The following is a 13465-nucleotide window of genomic DNA, read 5'->3' as shown; positions in this document are numbered from 1 at the left end:
GTGTGTATACTTGTACTTTTACTCAATTACATTTCAGAGAAAAAAAACATACTTTTTACTCCCTACATTTAAAATGCAGACCTACAAAGTACAAAGTACAAATCTCACAGGTCCAACCATTTTAATTAGTATATTTTAATTGTTTATCTGGCTGAACTAACATTAACGTTATTAATCCTGCAACTGCAGGTAAACAGCCAATCAAATCCCCATCAATGGAAAATGAACCCGCCCATACCCATGCTGATTGGTCCTTGTGCAACACTAGAAAGCAGGGATCTTTGATTAAACACCTGCTATCAGAAGAATAGACAGTCAGATCTGCATTATGCTGTGGTTAATATTGTGATATTATTCAGGGTACTCCAGTATTCTGTCTTTAATATTGTGATATTATTCAGGGTACTCCAGTATTTGGTCTTTAATATTGTGATATTATTCAAGATAATCCAGTATGCTGTGGTTAATATTGTGATATTATTCAGGATACATCATTCTGTTTTTAATATTGTGATATTATTCATGCTGTGATGTGAATGCCGTCCATGTTAGTTTACCTTCAATGGAGAATGCATTAAATAATTTTAATGCAAAAAAAGTGTCCTCTGTTCTTTCATTTCAGCATTGTCTATCGCAGAACACATTCCATTGTGGGCAGAGTGTATGCTTGGTTTCATTCCAGCCTTGCCATTCCAGCTGATGATTTCACTAATTGGCTCACCTCTTCAACTAACTCACCTGGTGCAATGTATAGTTAAAATGAAAACTTGGCCTGGAATGAGTTTGAGACCCCTGGTCTATCCCTTTAAAAAAAATTACTTTTACTTTTTAGTACTAAACTACATTTAAAAGTAGGACTTTTTGACTTTTACTCAAGTGTGTTTTTAGCCAGATACTTTGACTTTTACTTGAGTCAGATTTTGAGACGGTACCCATACTTTCACTTATGTATAATTTCTGGGTACTTTTTACACCCCTGACAAACGATAGTATGAGTGATGAAGAGGATGAAACGGAACATTTCATTGCCCCATTTAATTTTTATCCAGATACGCTGACTTTTACTTGAGTACGATTTTGAGACGGTACCCATACTTTCACCTAAGTATAATTTCTGAGTACTTTTTACACCCCTGCAAACCAACGTCATGCACCACGCTGTGAGGAGAGGAGACAAGTACCTTCCGCAGTTCCATCTCGCTGTCCTTGATGTTCTCACACCACGAGTAGTTACAGTTAGGACAGTTCTGCTTCCTCATGCGGTAACTACAGGACACAGCAAGAGGAACACCATGACATGATGTTAAAGGTGCTATAGATAACATTCAGACCATACCAAAGAGACAACTGTGTGATGTCATGTTAAAGGTGCTATAGATAACATTCAGAACATACCAAAGAGACAACTGTGTGATGTCATGTTAAAGGTGCTATAGATAACATTCAGAACATACCAAAGAGACAACTGTGTGATGTCATGTTAAAGGTGCTAAGTATAGATACCATTCAGAACATACCAAAGAGACAACTGTGTGATGTCATGTTAAAGGTGCTATAGATAACATTCAGAACATACCAAAGAGACAACTGTGTGATGTCATGTTAAAGGTGCTATAGATAACATTCAGAACATACCAAAGAGACAACTGTGTGATGTCATGTTAAAGGTGCTATAGATAACATTCAGAACATACCAAAGAGACAACTGTGTGATGTCATGTTAAAGGTGCTAAGTATAGATAACATTCAGAACATACCAAAGAGACAACTGTGTGATGTCATGTTAAAGGTGCTATAGATAACATTCAGAACATACCAAAGAGAGAACTATGTGATGTCATGTTAAAGGTGCTATAGATAACATTCAGAACATACCACAGAGACAACTGTGTGATGTCATGTTAAAGGTGCTATAGATCAGTGTTTCTCAACTGGTGGGTCGCGACCCAAAAGTTGGTCGCAGGGCCATTTTGAGTGGGTCGCGGATGTGAAAAAAAAAAAAGGTAAAGTAATTTTTTTTTTTGCACTACCTATCTTTGTGAAAGTGGCTTCTCAGCTATTGGACATTGAGCATGACCTCAGAGTTGCTTTGTCTACCACCCCAGACTTTGAGACTCTTGTCAGGAGCAAACAACATCCCCAGTTATCCCATTAGTTCCCTGGGATGTTAAGCTAAGAAGTCTGCTAATATTATTTATTATTATTATTTTATTTCATTGTGTTTTTAGCCCTTATTTGCACTTTTGTTGCAACCCCAGTTATCCCATTAGTTCCCCCAAACTTAGGTCTGTTCTGTTAAGCTAAGAAATCTGCTAAGAAGCATATTATTTATTATTTTATTTCATTGGGTTTTTAGCCCTAGTTGCACTTTTGTTGCACTGTTTATTTCATGTTTTTAACAGTGCATGAAAGATTGTGTATTACTGCAATTTTTTTTTTTTAATAAATCATAGTGGTTAAAAAATTTGGGTCGCGACTTAATGCGTAAGGAAAATGTTGGGTCCCGAGGCTAGACCAGTTGAGAACCACTGCTATAGATAACATTCAGAACATACCAAAGAGAGAACTATGTGATGTCATGTTAAAGGTGTTATAGATAACATTCAGCCACTAGGTGTGGCACTAGAGCACCAACCAGCATGTCAGAACAAGACAATGGTGCGATTAAAGTGAACCATCAAACTAGTTTATTCGAGTTGTCAGAAACATATTTTAGGTACAACTTTGGGTGCAGAGAAACGGGGACCTTTCAACTAGCAAGTTTATCCAATTAGGTGAATTCCATGTGGGGAGATGGGAAGTATAGAGGGGATACATGCACACAACATGTACAGTACATAATGTAGGGAGGGGATACATGCAGGTAACATGTACATGCTGTAGGGAGGGGATACATGCAGTAACATGTACATATCATGTAAATAACAATTTTTTTTAAATGATAAATTCATAAATCAATATTCTTTTTATTGGGAAAAGCAATACTTTTATTCCACACCTTTCTAAAAGCTTTTTAATGATTAGTCTACATAAAGAATGTTATGTATAGCCAGGGACGCGGGAAGTCAGTCAAGAGTTGCGGGTGCAGAGATAAGTCATATAATAATGTCATAGGCGGCGGATGAGCTTAAAGGGGAACTCCACTTTTTTTGGAAATTAGCTTATTTAACATCTTCCCTGGAGTTAGACAAGAAGATGCATACCTTTTTTGTCTCTGTGCGTGCATTTTAGCTTTGGGAATAGACGCTCCGTTAGCATAGCTTAGCTTCATCACTGGAAGTGAGGCAGGACAGTAGCCTTACAGTGCCTTACAGTGTATTGCAAGGTCTGACATTGACCAAACTTGATATGCATGACCTTGGTGGGCTCTAGGTCAACTCCTGAAAAGGGGGTCAATGTCAGACCTTGCAATCAAAAGTTAGGGGGCGCACTGAAATTATGGCAAGGGTTATTAGCCCCCTAACTTTTGATTGCAAAGTCTGACATTGACCCCCTTTTCAGGAGTTGACCTAGAGCCCACCAAGGTCATGCATATCAAGTTTGGTCAATGTCAGACCTTGCAATACACTGTAAGGCACTGTAAGGCTACTGTCCTGCCTCACTTCCAGTGATGAAGCTAAGCTATGCTAACGGAGCGTCTATTCCCAAAGCTAAAATGCACGCACAGAGACAAAAAAGGTATGCATCTTCTTGTCTAACTCCAGGGAAGATGTTAAATAAGCTAATTTCCAAAAAAAGTGGAGTTCCCCTTTAACATTAGGGAAGGCAATATCGCACGAAGCGTGCAAAATTTTCCCTTTTTTGTCAATACACACACCCACTAGGGGTGACTAGGCTATGCGAGGCGAGCCCCACTCATTTTATATAGTGCAAATTAAGTGTTCAAATGAAGGCATCCAATAATAGATTAACCATTGTCTTACCTTAATGCAGCAAAATGCGACGTTTCGTCTCGGCATCAATGATCTTTTCTGCTTTAACTTTGTCTGTGAGATCACTTTTTTTTTTTTTTATCCACTTTTTCTCCCATTTTCTATATTTTCTCCCATCCCAATTTCGTATCATCCAATTCAACCCTCCCCTGTCATGAAAGCTGTTTCTACAGCTCAGCATTCAATACCATAGTCCCCTCCAAACTCATAGCCAAGCTCAGGGACCTGGGCTTGAACTATGACCTGTGCCAGTGGGTCCTGGACTTCCTGACGGGCAGACCCCAGGTGGTAAGAGCCGGCAACTGCACCTCCTCATCCATCACGCTCAACATAGGGGCCCCCCAGGGCTGTGTTCTGAGCCCCCTCCTCTACTCCCTGTACACACATGACTGCGTAGCACAGCGGAACAACAACACCATCATCAAATTTGCTGATGACACAGTAGTGGTGGGCCTGATCTCTGCCAACGACGAAAGGGCCTACCTGGAAGAGGTAGAGAACCTGTCACAGTGGTGTCAGGAGAACTGCCTCTCCCTGAACGTCAGCAAAACAAAAGAGATGATTGTGGACTTCAGGAGGTCGGGGGTCAAGGACTACAGCCCCCTCAGCATCGACGGGGCACCAGTTGAGAGAGTGAACAGTTTCAAGTACCTCGGAGCCCACATATCCGAGGACTTGACATGGACCACACACATTGACAGTGTTGTGAAGAAGGCACGACAACGCCTCTACTTCCTCAGGCGCCTAAGGAAGTTCCAAGTCAGTCAGAAGATCCTTAGGAACTTCTACTCATGTACAATAGAGAGCATCCTGACCGGCAACATCACCTCCTGGTTTGGGAATAGCACTGCACAAGACCGTAGCAGACTACAAAGAGTGACACGTTCAGCCGAACGCACAATTAGAGGGGGGCTTCCCACCCTCCAGAACATTTACAACAAGCGGTGCAAGGGGAAGGCTAAGAGAATTATTAAGGACTCGAGCCACCCGAACAACTGCCTCTTTGAACTGCTGCCGTCAGGCAAGCGATACCGGAGTCTTATGGCGAGCACAGAAAGACTCAGAAGGAGCTTCTATCCCCAGGCCATCAGGCTGCTAAACGAACAATAATCGCTAAACGAACAATAATCACTATGCAACAACCATCAAATGCACACAGCACACACACCCACACGCACACACACACTCACTCAAACAAACAACACACTGCAGCACCCACTCTCCACACTTTAGATCACACAAACACACTTACACTTTATATTTATTGATAAAGGATTTGCACTACAACTCGTACACCTACTGTGAATTGTACCTAAACTGCACCTCGTCCATTTATGCCTTGCACTATATAGTATTGTATATTAGTACACTGCACAGTATTGTATATTGTATGGTAACTACGTCTACGAACATTGTACATATGTCTAAACTGAACACTGTGACCTCTTTTTTTTTTCTTCTAATTTTTACTATGTTTTTATTTCATACTTATCTTGTCATGCACAGTCTCTGGAGCGCAACAGTAAGAAGCATTTTGTACAAAAGTATTCTGTACTTCTGTATGACAACTATTAAAGAAACTATTAAAGAAACTTGCCTCCCACAAGCCGGCTGCAATGTGGACTAAGTCATACATAGCACAAGTCCCCTCCGGTACTTGAGGTAACAGCAGTCGCATCTTTTCACCTGCGCAGCTCGATCTCTCAGTGGCGAGGAGTAACGCGTGGGAGGCTCACGCTGCCCCCGACACTTCCTGATTCTACTGCGCAGGCGCACCAACCGACCTGTAGGAGTCGCTGTCCACAACGCCCGATCCCCACCCATCAGTTTCCCACCCCCTAATACGGCCAATGTGTATTAGTATGAACGACCAGCTAAACTGAAAGCAATGTGGAGCGCTGGGCTCGAACAGGCAAGCCCAGCGTCTCCGTCATTCGTGGCGAGCGCCTTGCCCACTACGCCACGTAGCCGCCCTCTGTGAGATCACTTTCAATGTGAAGCAGACTCTCCTGGCGCATTGTTGTTCTTAGCCAGTTTTGGATGTGATGTGCCTCATTGTACATACAGTAGCTCTAAAAAGTTTCCACGATTTGATGAACTCGGACTCTCATCATGTCCTCTTAGACTTAGAGCAAGCCCTTGTATGCCAAGATAAAGCAACATACAGCCTCAGGTGATCCGTAGTTATGCCCAGGGGCAGCCCGGTGCAGCTTCTAAATTACTTTGTTTATATGCCTTGGAAAAATACCGTATATCCATTTAGCTTTGGGGTCATTAAAGAAATCATAATATTCTTTTTTTAGAAATGTTTTGAGACGCAAGTAGTAAGTTACTGTTGTGTTCAACCTCAACAGTGATCCTTCACGCCCAATCCACGTCATGCGATGTGTGTGCGCTGCGTTTGTGCGTCAGGTCAGAATCAGATACACAGAAAATAGCATTTAAAAAAAAAAGAGGGTGGATTTCAACCATTTAAAAAACAACCATGTTTTAGACTGCTTACAGTAAAATCCTAACTAAAAAAATAAACGTTTTTTATTGATGTGCCAAAATTTTGGCCTTGCAGTTACAACTCCCTGCCAACAGGTGGGGGTGCTGCAGCACCATCAGCACCCCCCCTTCCCGCGTCGCTCTGTATTTGTATTTGTATTTATTGGTTTAAAATACAGAGACAGTGCATATTAAGGAACATTTGACTGTAAATATGCCAGTTTAGCCAAGTTGGCTAATTTTCAACTGTAGTCTCTGGGGCAGGTGACATGAGCACAACAATAATTAAAACATAGTACAATAATTAAAACACAGTAGGAATCAATATAGGTTACAATACACTAAAATACATACAAATAAATACATTAAAATACAACCCCTCAGTTAAAAAACATAGTACAATAATTAAAACACAGTAGGAATCAGTATAGGTTACAATACACTAAAATACATACATTAAAATACAACCCCTCAGTTAAAATGGTCGCACACTTGACCATCTCTCAACCATGATTTTAAGTTAGTTTTAAATGAGATGTAACTTTGATACTCCCTGAGCCGTGTTGGCAGACTGTTCCTGTATAGCACCTTTAAAGGAACACTACAACATTTTGGTTAATACAGTTATTTGCCACTTTCCTCAGAGTCAGACAGTTTTATCTCTGTGTGTCCAGTAGCCCCAGAAAGAGGTCCAGCTCCATGCTAGCCTAGCTTAGCACAAGGACTGGAAGCAGTAGGGAGCAGCTAGCCTAGCTAAATACAGGACTGGAAGCAGTAGGGAGCAGCTAGCCTAGCTAAGCACAAGGACTGGAAGCAGTAGGGAGCAGCTAGCCTAGCTAAGCACAAGGACTGGAAGCAGTAGGGAGCAGCTAGAGCTGTCCAACTCTGTGACTTCAGTTCCTCTGTGGCCCCCCTCACCTGCGGGATGCCCCAAGGCTCGATATTGGGTCCCACCCTCTTCCTCTTATACATACTCCCCCTAGGCCAGATCTTGGCAAAACATAACATCTCATTCCATTGCTTCGCCGATGACGTGCAGGTCTACCTCCCCTTAAAACCCACCCAAGGGAAAACATAAATAAAACCACTACTTGACTGCCTGGCAGAAATCAAGTGCTGGATGTCCGAAAACTCCCTGACATTAAACAAAGGGAAAACCGAGGTCATTGTTTTTAATAGTGCCCCCCCAGCCCCCCTCAACCTTGGGGTCATCTTCGACAGCAATTTTAAATTCGACAAACAGGTCAGTGCCGTAGTCAAAAACAGTTTTTACCACCTCAGACTCCTGGTGAAGACAAAGTCATACCTCTCCCAATGTAACCTAGAGACGGTGATACATGCCTTTGTCACCACTCGCCTCGACTACTGCAATGCCCTCTACGCAGGCATCGACAAATCCCTGCTTCGCTGCCTACAACTGGTGCAGAACGCAGCCGCGCGCCTCCTCACCAAAACAAAAAAACATGAGCACATCAGCCCAGTTTTGGCCGCGCTCCACTGGCTACCTGTTCGTTTTAGAATAGATTTTAAACTAGCCCTAAATGTTTTTAAATAACTAAATGGCACGGCTCCTCCCTATCTATCCGAGCTCTTGCACCGCCACACCCCCCACCGATCCCTCAGATCAGCTGACCAGCTGCTATTGGTGGTGCCTAGAACTAGGCTCAAGACTAGGGGAGACAGAGCCTTCTCCACCGCAGCGCCTAGATTGTGGAACAGCCTCCCCCTCAGCGTACGGGCCGCCCAGACCGTGCAGGCTTTTAAATCACTTTTAAAAACCTACCTGTTATCCTTGGCCTTCCCCCCCACTTAATCACCACTAGACCCCTGGCCCTTCTATCCTCTTTGTTTTACTGTGTCCTACCTGTTTTTATTACTTTCATTGCTTTACTGTGTTTTAATCTTATATCTTGCATCATATTATTTTGTTTTTATCAACCTGCCTGTGAAGCACTTTGGTGCCAGCTGCCGCTGCCTGGAAATGTGCTATACAAATAAAATTGACTTGACTTGACTTGACAATGACTGGAAGCAGTAGGGAGCAGCTAGCTTTTAACCCTCATATACCTGTCTTTAACCATTTAACCCAGTCTTTAAGGTCATATCCCTTTGGAGGAACCTTCACCATGTTTTCTCCAGCGCTCAGAAATGGCTCAAAGAAGTGAACCGAAGCTGTATGGATGAACGGCATCAACCCATCGGTTCTTCTTACCGATACATGATGCTCTGGAGGATGGAAGCGAAGGGCGTGATCCCAATCCCAGCCCCGATGAGGACCGCATGCTCAGAGGCAAAGATCTGCCTGGTCGGTGTCCCGTACGGCCCGTCCACATAGCACTGAGACACACAGGGGACACGCGCGTGTCACATGGTACATGGATGGAGTCTTCCCACCAATCAGAGCGCTTTACAACATATGCCTTACACACACACGCACACACACACACACACGCACACACGTTCTTATCAGTCCTGGACTATGGTGATATCCTCTATAGTGTAACGCGACTATTTGAAAGTGACAACTAAAAAGCCGCTGAGAGGGCTTGGGCAGGGAGATCTGTCCAACACGCGAGTCCAATGAATGAGCCTGAGTCCGTAGCTGCAATTCAAGGGTGTTTATTTCAGCCTTCGGTTACATGCTCTTGCAGATGGTATATGGATTTTGATGGTAAATGAGTGGCGTAGCGCGGTCAACAGAAATATAGGCACCCTGCCTCACCCTCTCTCTGTAACAAACAAACACTGAATGGTTCCCAGGCACAGGTGATATTAATTACCCTTCTTCCCAGGTGATGCACCCACACCTCCAGACAGACACACCCACCACCACTGGTGACAAAATGACATACACCTCCCTGCTCCCACAAACCGACCCCTAATTATTACAACATAATAATTACAGCACAAAAACCCAATGTACTGTATAACATGTGCAAACAACAATCAAGATGAACGGTCCAATGTCTTTTTGTTCTTGAAGACGAGAAAAAGGTTCAATGTCAATGCCGTTGAATATGTCAAGTGTCCCTAGGCCAGAGGTTCTAGAACTTTCGGAGCCTAGAGACAGTGTGATCTATACTATCACACTGAACGTCTGTGAGGATTCGGAGTTCAGGAGAGGTGTAGGATTCAATCGCAGGACGAGGGTAGAGAGACAGGCAGGACACAACGGGATGTAGTTGACAAAGGCTTTACTTGTTCCTTCACAAGGCTTTAACTACAACAAAACGATAATAGTACCTCAGCATAAGCTGGCAGATTTACACGATACCAAACGTGGAGAGCACAGCACGGAAGGGTGCTGTGTGGAATCACAACCACAACATTGATAATGATAACAAGATAGGATATGACAAGATAGGAAGAACAGCACGGGAAGGTACTGACGGGGTAACCTAACTACAAACAATGACGCAACACTGGAAACAGGGGGCGGCACGTATATATACAGGAGGTAATGATAATGAGCCACAGCTGGGGGTTACACAGACAGGGAGCAGATTACAGAATAAGACAGAGACTGGACCGAATACCAATACACACACTGAGACAACACTAGACTAGATCACAATACAACATACTGGGGAGCACACAGGACAGATGGCAGATACACAGGGAGTACAGCAATACAGAGGGAAAGGTGGATCAGGGATAACATGTGTAACATGTCAGTTGCCTTTTGAGTTGTGTGTATGTGTGTGCATCCATCCTCACTCTACAGATACAGGTTTGAAATTAAGTTTGTGTGTGTGCATGTGTGTGTGTGTGTGTGTGTGTGTGTGTGTGTGCATGTGTGTGTGTGTGCATGTGTGTGCATGTGTGTGTGTGAGTGTGTGCATGTGTGTGCATGTGTGTGTGTGCATATGTGTGCATGTGTGTGTGTGTGTGTGTGTGCATGTGTGTGCATGTGTGTGCATGTGTGTGTGTGTGTGTGTGTGCATGTGTGTGCATGTGTGTGTGTGTGTGTGTGTGCATCTATCCTCACTCTACAGATTTGCCTGAAGGACCCATAAAGCCAGCCAAATTGGATTTGTCACCATTTAAAATGTTCCTCAAACTGTAGGTCTGGTTGCTACCAACTTTCATGTGGATCATTACTGGAACAAGCATCAAAAGTTGTATCTATCTAATAGCGTTAGATATATAATAGATATTGACCAATTAACTTCAAAAGGGGGCGTGGCTCAGCACATACTGTAAATAGACACACGTGAAGTTGGGCCAATCATCACAGAGCTTGCAACTAAAACATACCCTGTTGTTTCATTCAATTAGACCACTAGGTGGCACTAGAAATGAAAATGTGTGGCATAGCACAAATCAGACTATAAATAATTTTTTTGTCCAGTCCGTACAAATCCTGCAGGATATGTTTCATAACACGGTTGAACCACATGCATCATGGGTCTGATCTTGTGATAAATCAACCAGTTTCAAACACGTGCATCATGGGTCTGATCTGGTGATAAATCAACCAGTTTCAGACACGTGCATCATGGGTCTGATCTGGTGATAAATCAACCAGTTTCAAACACGTGCATCATGGGTCTGATCTGGTGATAAATCAACCAGTTTCAAACACGTGCATCATGGGTCTGATCTGGTGATAAATCAACCAGTTTCAAACACGTGCATCATGGGTCTGATCTGGTGATAAATCAACCAGTTTCACACAAGTGCATCATGGGTCTGATCTGGTGATAAATCAACCCGTTTCAAACACGTGCATCATGGGTCTGATCTGGTTATAAATCAATGACCGTTTGTCAAAATGTCACTGAACTTGGAGGGATATTTTGAATTAAGCGGTTGAAACATTTCTCCAAAATGTTTAAAAAATGTCAACACACACACACACACACACACACACACACACACACATAATATATATATTTTGTTATTATTTGTTTGCCATCACTTTTATAGTGAGATTATTCTTCTATTTGATATAGTATCTTATAACACTATAAAACGTGTTAATAGGTGGAGGCTTCAAAACAAGCCCATTGGGTTTTCTGCCTCTCCCTGAACTGGATATTATTTCTTACCTCATTCTGTCTTTTAAACTGCGCCAAATAATAAAAGAAATGTATAAACTAAACTAAATGTACAACACAAATCAGACAATACATCAAAACGTGTTTGTAAATCATTACAAAACACCCCGGCCTGGGTTTGTCATAGAACGGGACTTGAGACGCAACAGGCCGGATGTTGACAGGATGTCATGAATATTTTAATAACTCACATGAAAAAAGCACAATTATGGTATAATATGGTATACAGTATATATATATATTAGTGCGGTCAATAGATAAATTTTTTTTTAACTAATTAATCTCACAATTTTCTGTAATTAATCTAGATTAATCTAGATTAAAAATAGCATTTCTCTACTTAAATGATTGTGCATATTGTATTGTGTGAGATGATGACTGAATAAAACTACTACTACTACTACTACTACTACTACTACTACTACTACTACTACTACTACTACTACTATATATATAACTTCAGTCAAGGTCAAAGAGATCCAATGGCAATATTATATTATACTATACTATATTAGATGTATTGTCATCATACAGCACAGTACAACGAGAAGACAGTGATCAGCGTGTAAATATATAACTAGATATACAGTATTTCTGATGAAAGTAGAAAATAATTCATACCAACTCACCTTTATGTTGCAGAACCTGAGATTCTCATTCAACTTCGCGGAGATCTGCAATTTCCAAAAAAGGCAAACCGGTTAATAATTTTAACACGTTTTATTTCAACAGTCCAGTCAGTCCATCTTCCTCAAGGACGTTTTCTTTAACCCTTTCACTGCCGCATTACCAAAGGGTTAACCCTTTCACTGCGACAATACACATAAGGTTAACCCTTTCACTGCCACACAACAGCAGGTTAACCCTTTCACTGCCACACTACAGAACGTTAACCCTTTACTATCGGTTACTTTACTACCCTTTACTATCGGTTACCGTCGGTAGTGTGATAGTAAAGGGTTAACCTTCTGTAGTGTGGCAGTGAAAGGGTTAAGGTCTCATCATTTTAGGGTCTCTTTATATGGATTTGACCGTCTGAAATGTAATTTAGGTGTGATGACATCATAGGTATTCCTTTTGCCGTTTGACCGTGGTTTGAAGTCTTCCGTTTAACCAAACCTGATCTAGCTGCTCGGAAGTATTGCCCTTTGTGATGTCACGCCAAGGATACAAGCAATTTATTTTGCACTGCTTTCAGCACTGCCACAGTTAGTAGAAGTTGTGTTTAGGCTGTGGATGAGCCAGGCAGGGGAGGAGCCAGGCAGGGGAGGAGCCAGGCAGGGGAGGGGCCAGGCGGGGGAGTAGCCAGGCAGGGGAGGAGCCAGGCAGGGGAGGAGCCAGGCAGGGGAGGAGCCAGGCAGGGGTGGAGCCAGGCATGTCTCTCCAGTTCAGAGCTCACCTCTCGTAGTGGGGGCCCCTCTCCTCTCTCGGCCTGACCCAGCTGGTCCGTTGGGCTGGGCTCCTGTGGCCCCGGGGGTCCTGCTACCGGAGCGGGGGCCGGTGTCGTCGGGACCGGACCGTTTTTGGAGCCGTTCTGGCGATACAAAGTCAGCTCGATGGCGTCGTCCTCGTTGGAAGCCACCGCCCCGCTGATGCTTGTTGACCGAAACAACTCCTCCTGGAAAACAGTCAAACTTTAAAGAACAACTCCTCCTGGAAAACAGATTGAAGGAACAAGTCCTCCTGTAAGAGTCAAACTTTAAAGGAACAACTCCTCCTGGATTAAACTTTAAAGGGGACCTGCATTGCTATTCCTAGCACTATTTGGGCAACTTTACACAATTCTTGTGAGTCTATTGAACACATCTGTAAGGTTTAAAAAAATGCATTGTTTTATATTTCTTATCAAGTACTCAAAAGCACCATTTTCCAGCCTCAGGATTTCAGGCTATTTTTGGATGGGCTCCGCCCATACTAGCAGAATGCTTTGAGTGACAGCCACCCACCAAATAGTTCTGGCCATACTACTCTACTAAGGCCAAA

The 13465-nt window shown here is 42.8% G+C and overlaps 1 protein-coding gene across 1 annotated transcript in view; it reads right to left on the bottom strand.

Moving 5' to 3' along the window:
• Positions 1 to 13465, bottom strand: part of nox5 (NADPH oxidase, EF-hand calcium binding domain 5) — a gene marked incomplete at both ends in the record, with an annotated part of 64989 nt that overhangs the window by 5526 nt on the left and 45998 nt on the right. Inside the window, 4 exons of the mRNA XM_084334301.1 lie at positions 1182 to 1266; positions 8635 to 8759; positions 12112 to 12156; positions 12882 to 13100. Coding sequence (XP_084190427.1) covers positions 1182 to 1266; positions 8635 to 8759; positions 12112 to 12156; positions 12882 to 13100 — 474 coding nt within the window. The remainder of the gene's footprint in view (positions 1 to 1181; positions 1267 to 8634; positions 8760 to 12111; positions 12157 to 12881; positions 13101 to 13465) is intronic.

This window comes from Notolepis coatsorum (genome assembly GCF_963971535.1).
Source record: "Notolepis coatsorum genome assembly, chromosome: 18".
Classification (NCBI taxonomy): domain Eukaryota; kingdom Metazoa; phylum Chordata; class Actinopteri; order Aulopiformes; family Paralepididae; genus Notolepis; species Notolepis coatsorum.
The sequence above is the reverse complement of the archived record's forward strand: the minus strand, read 5'-3'. Positions and strand labels throughout refer to the sequence as shown.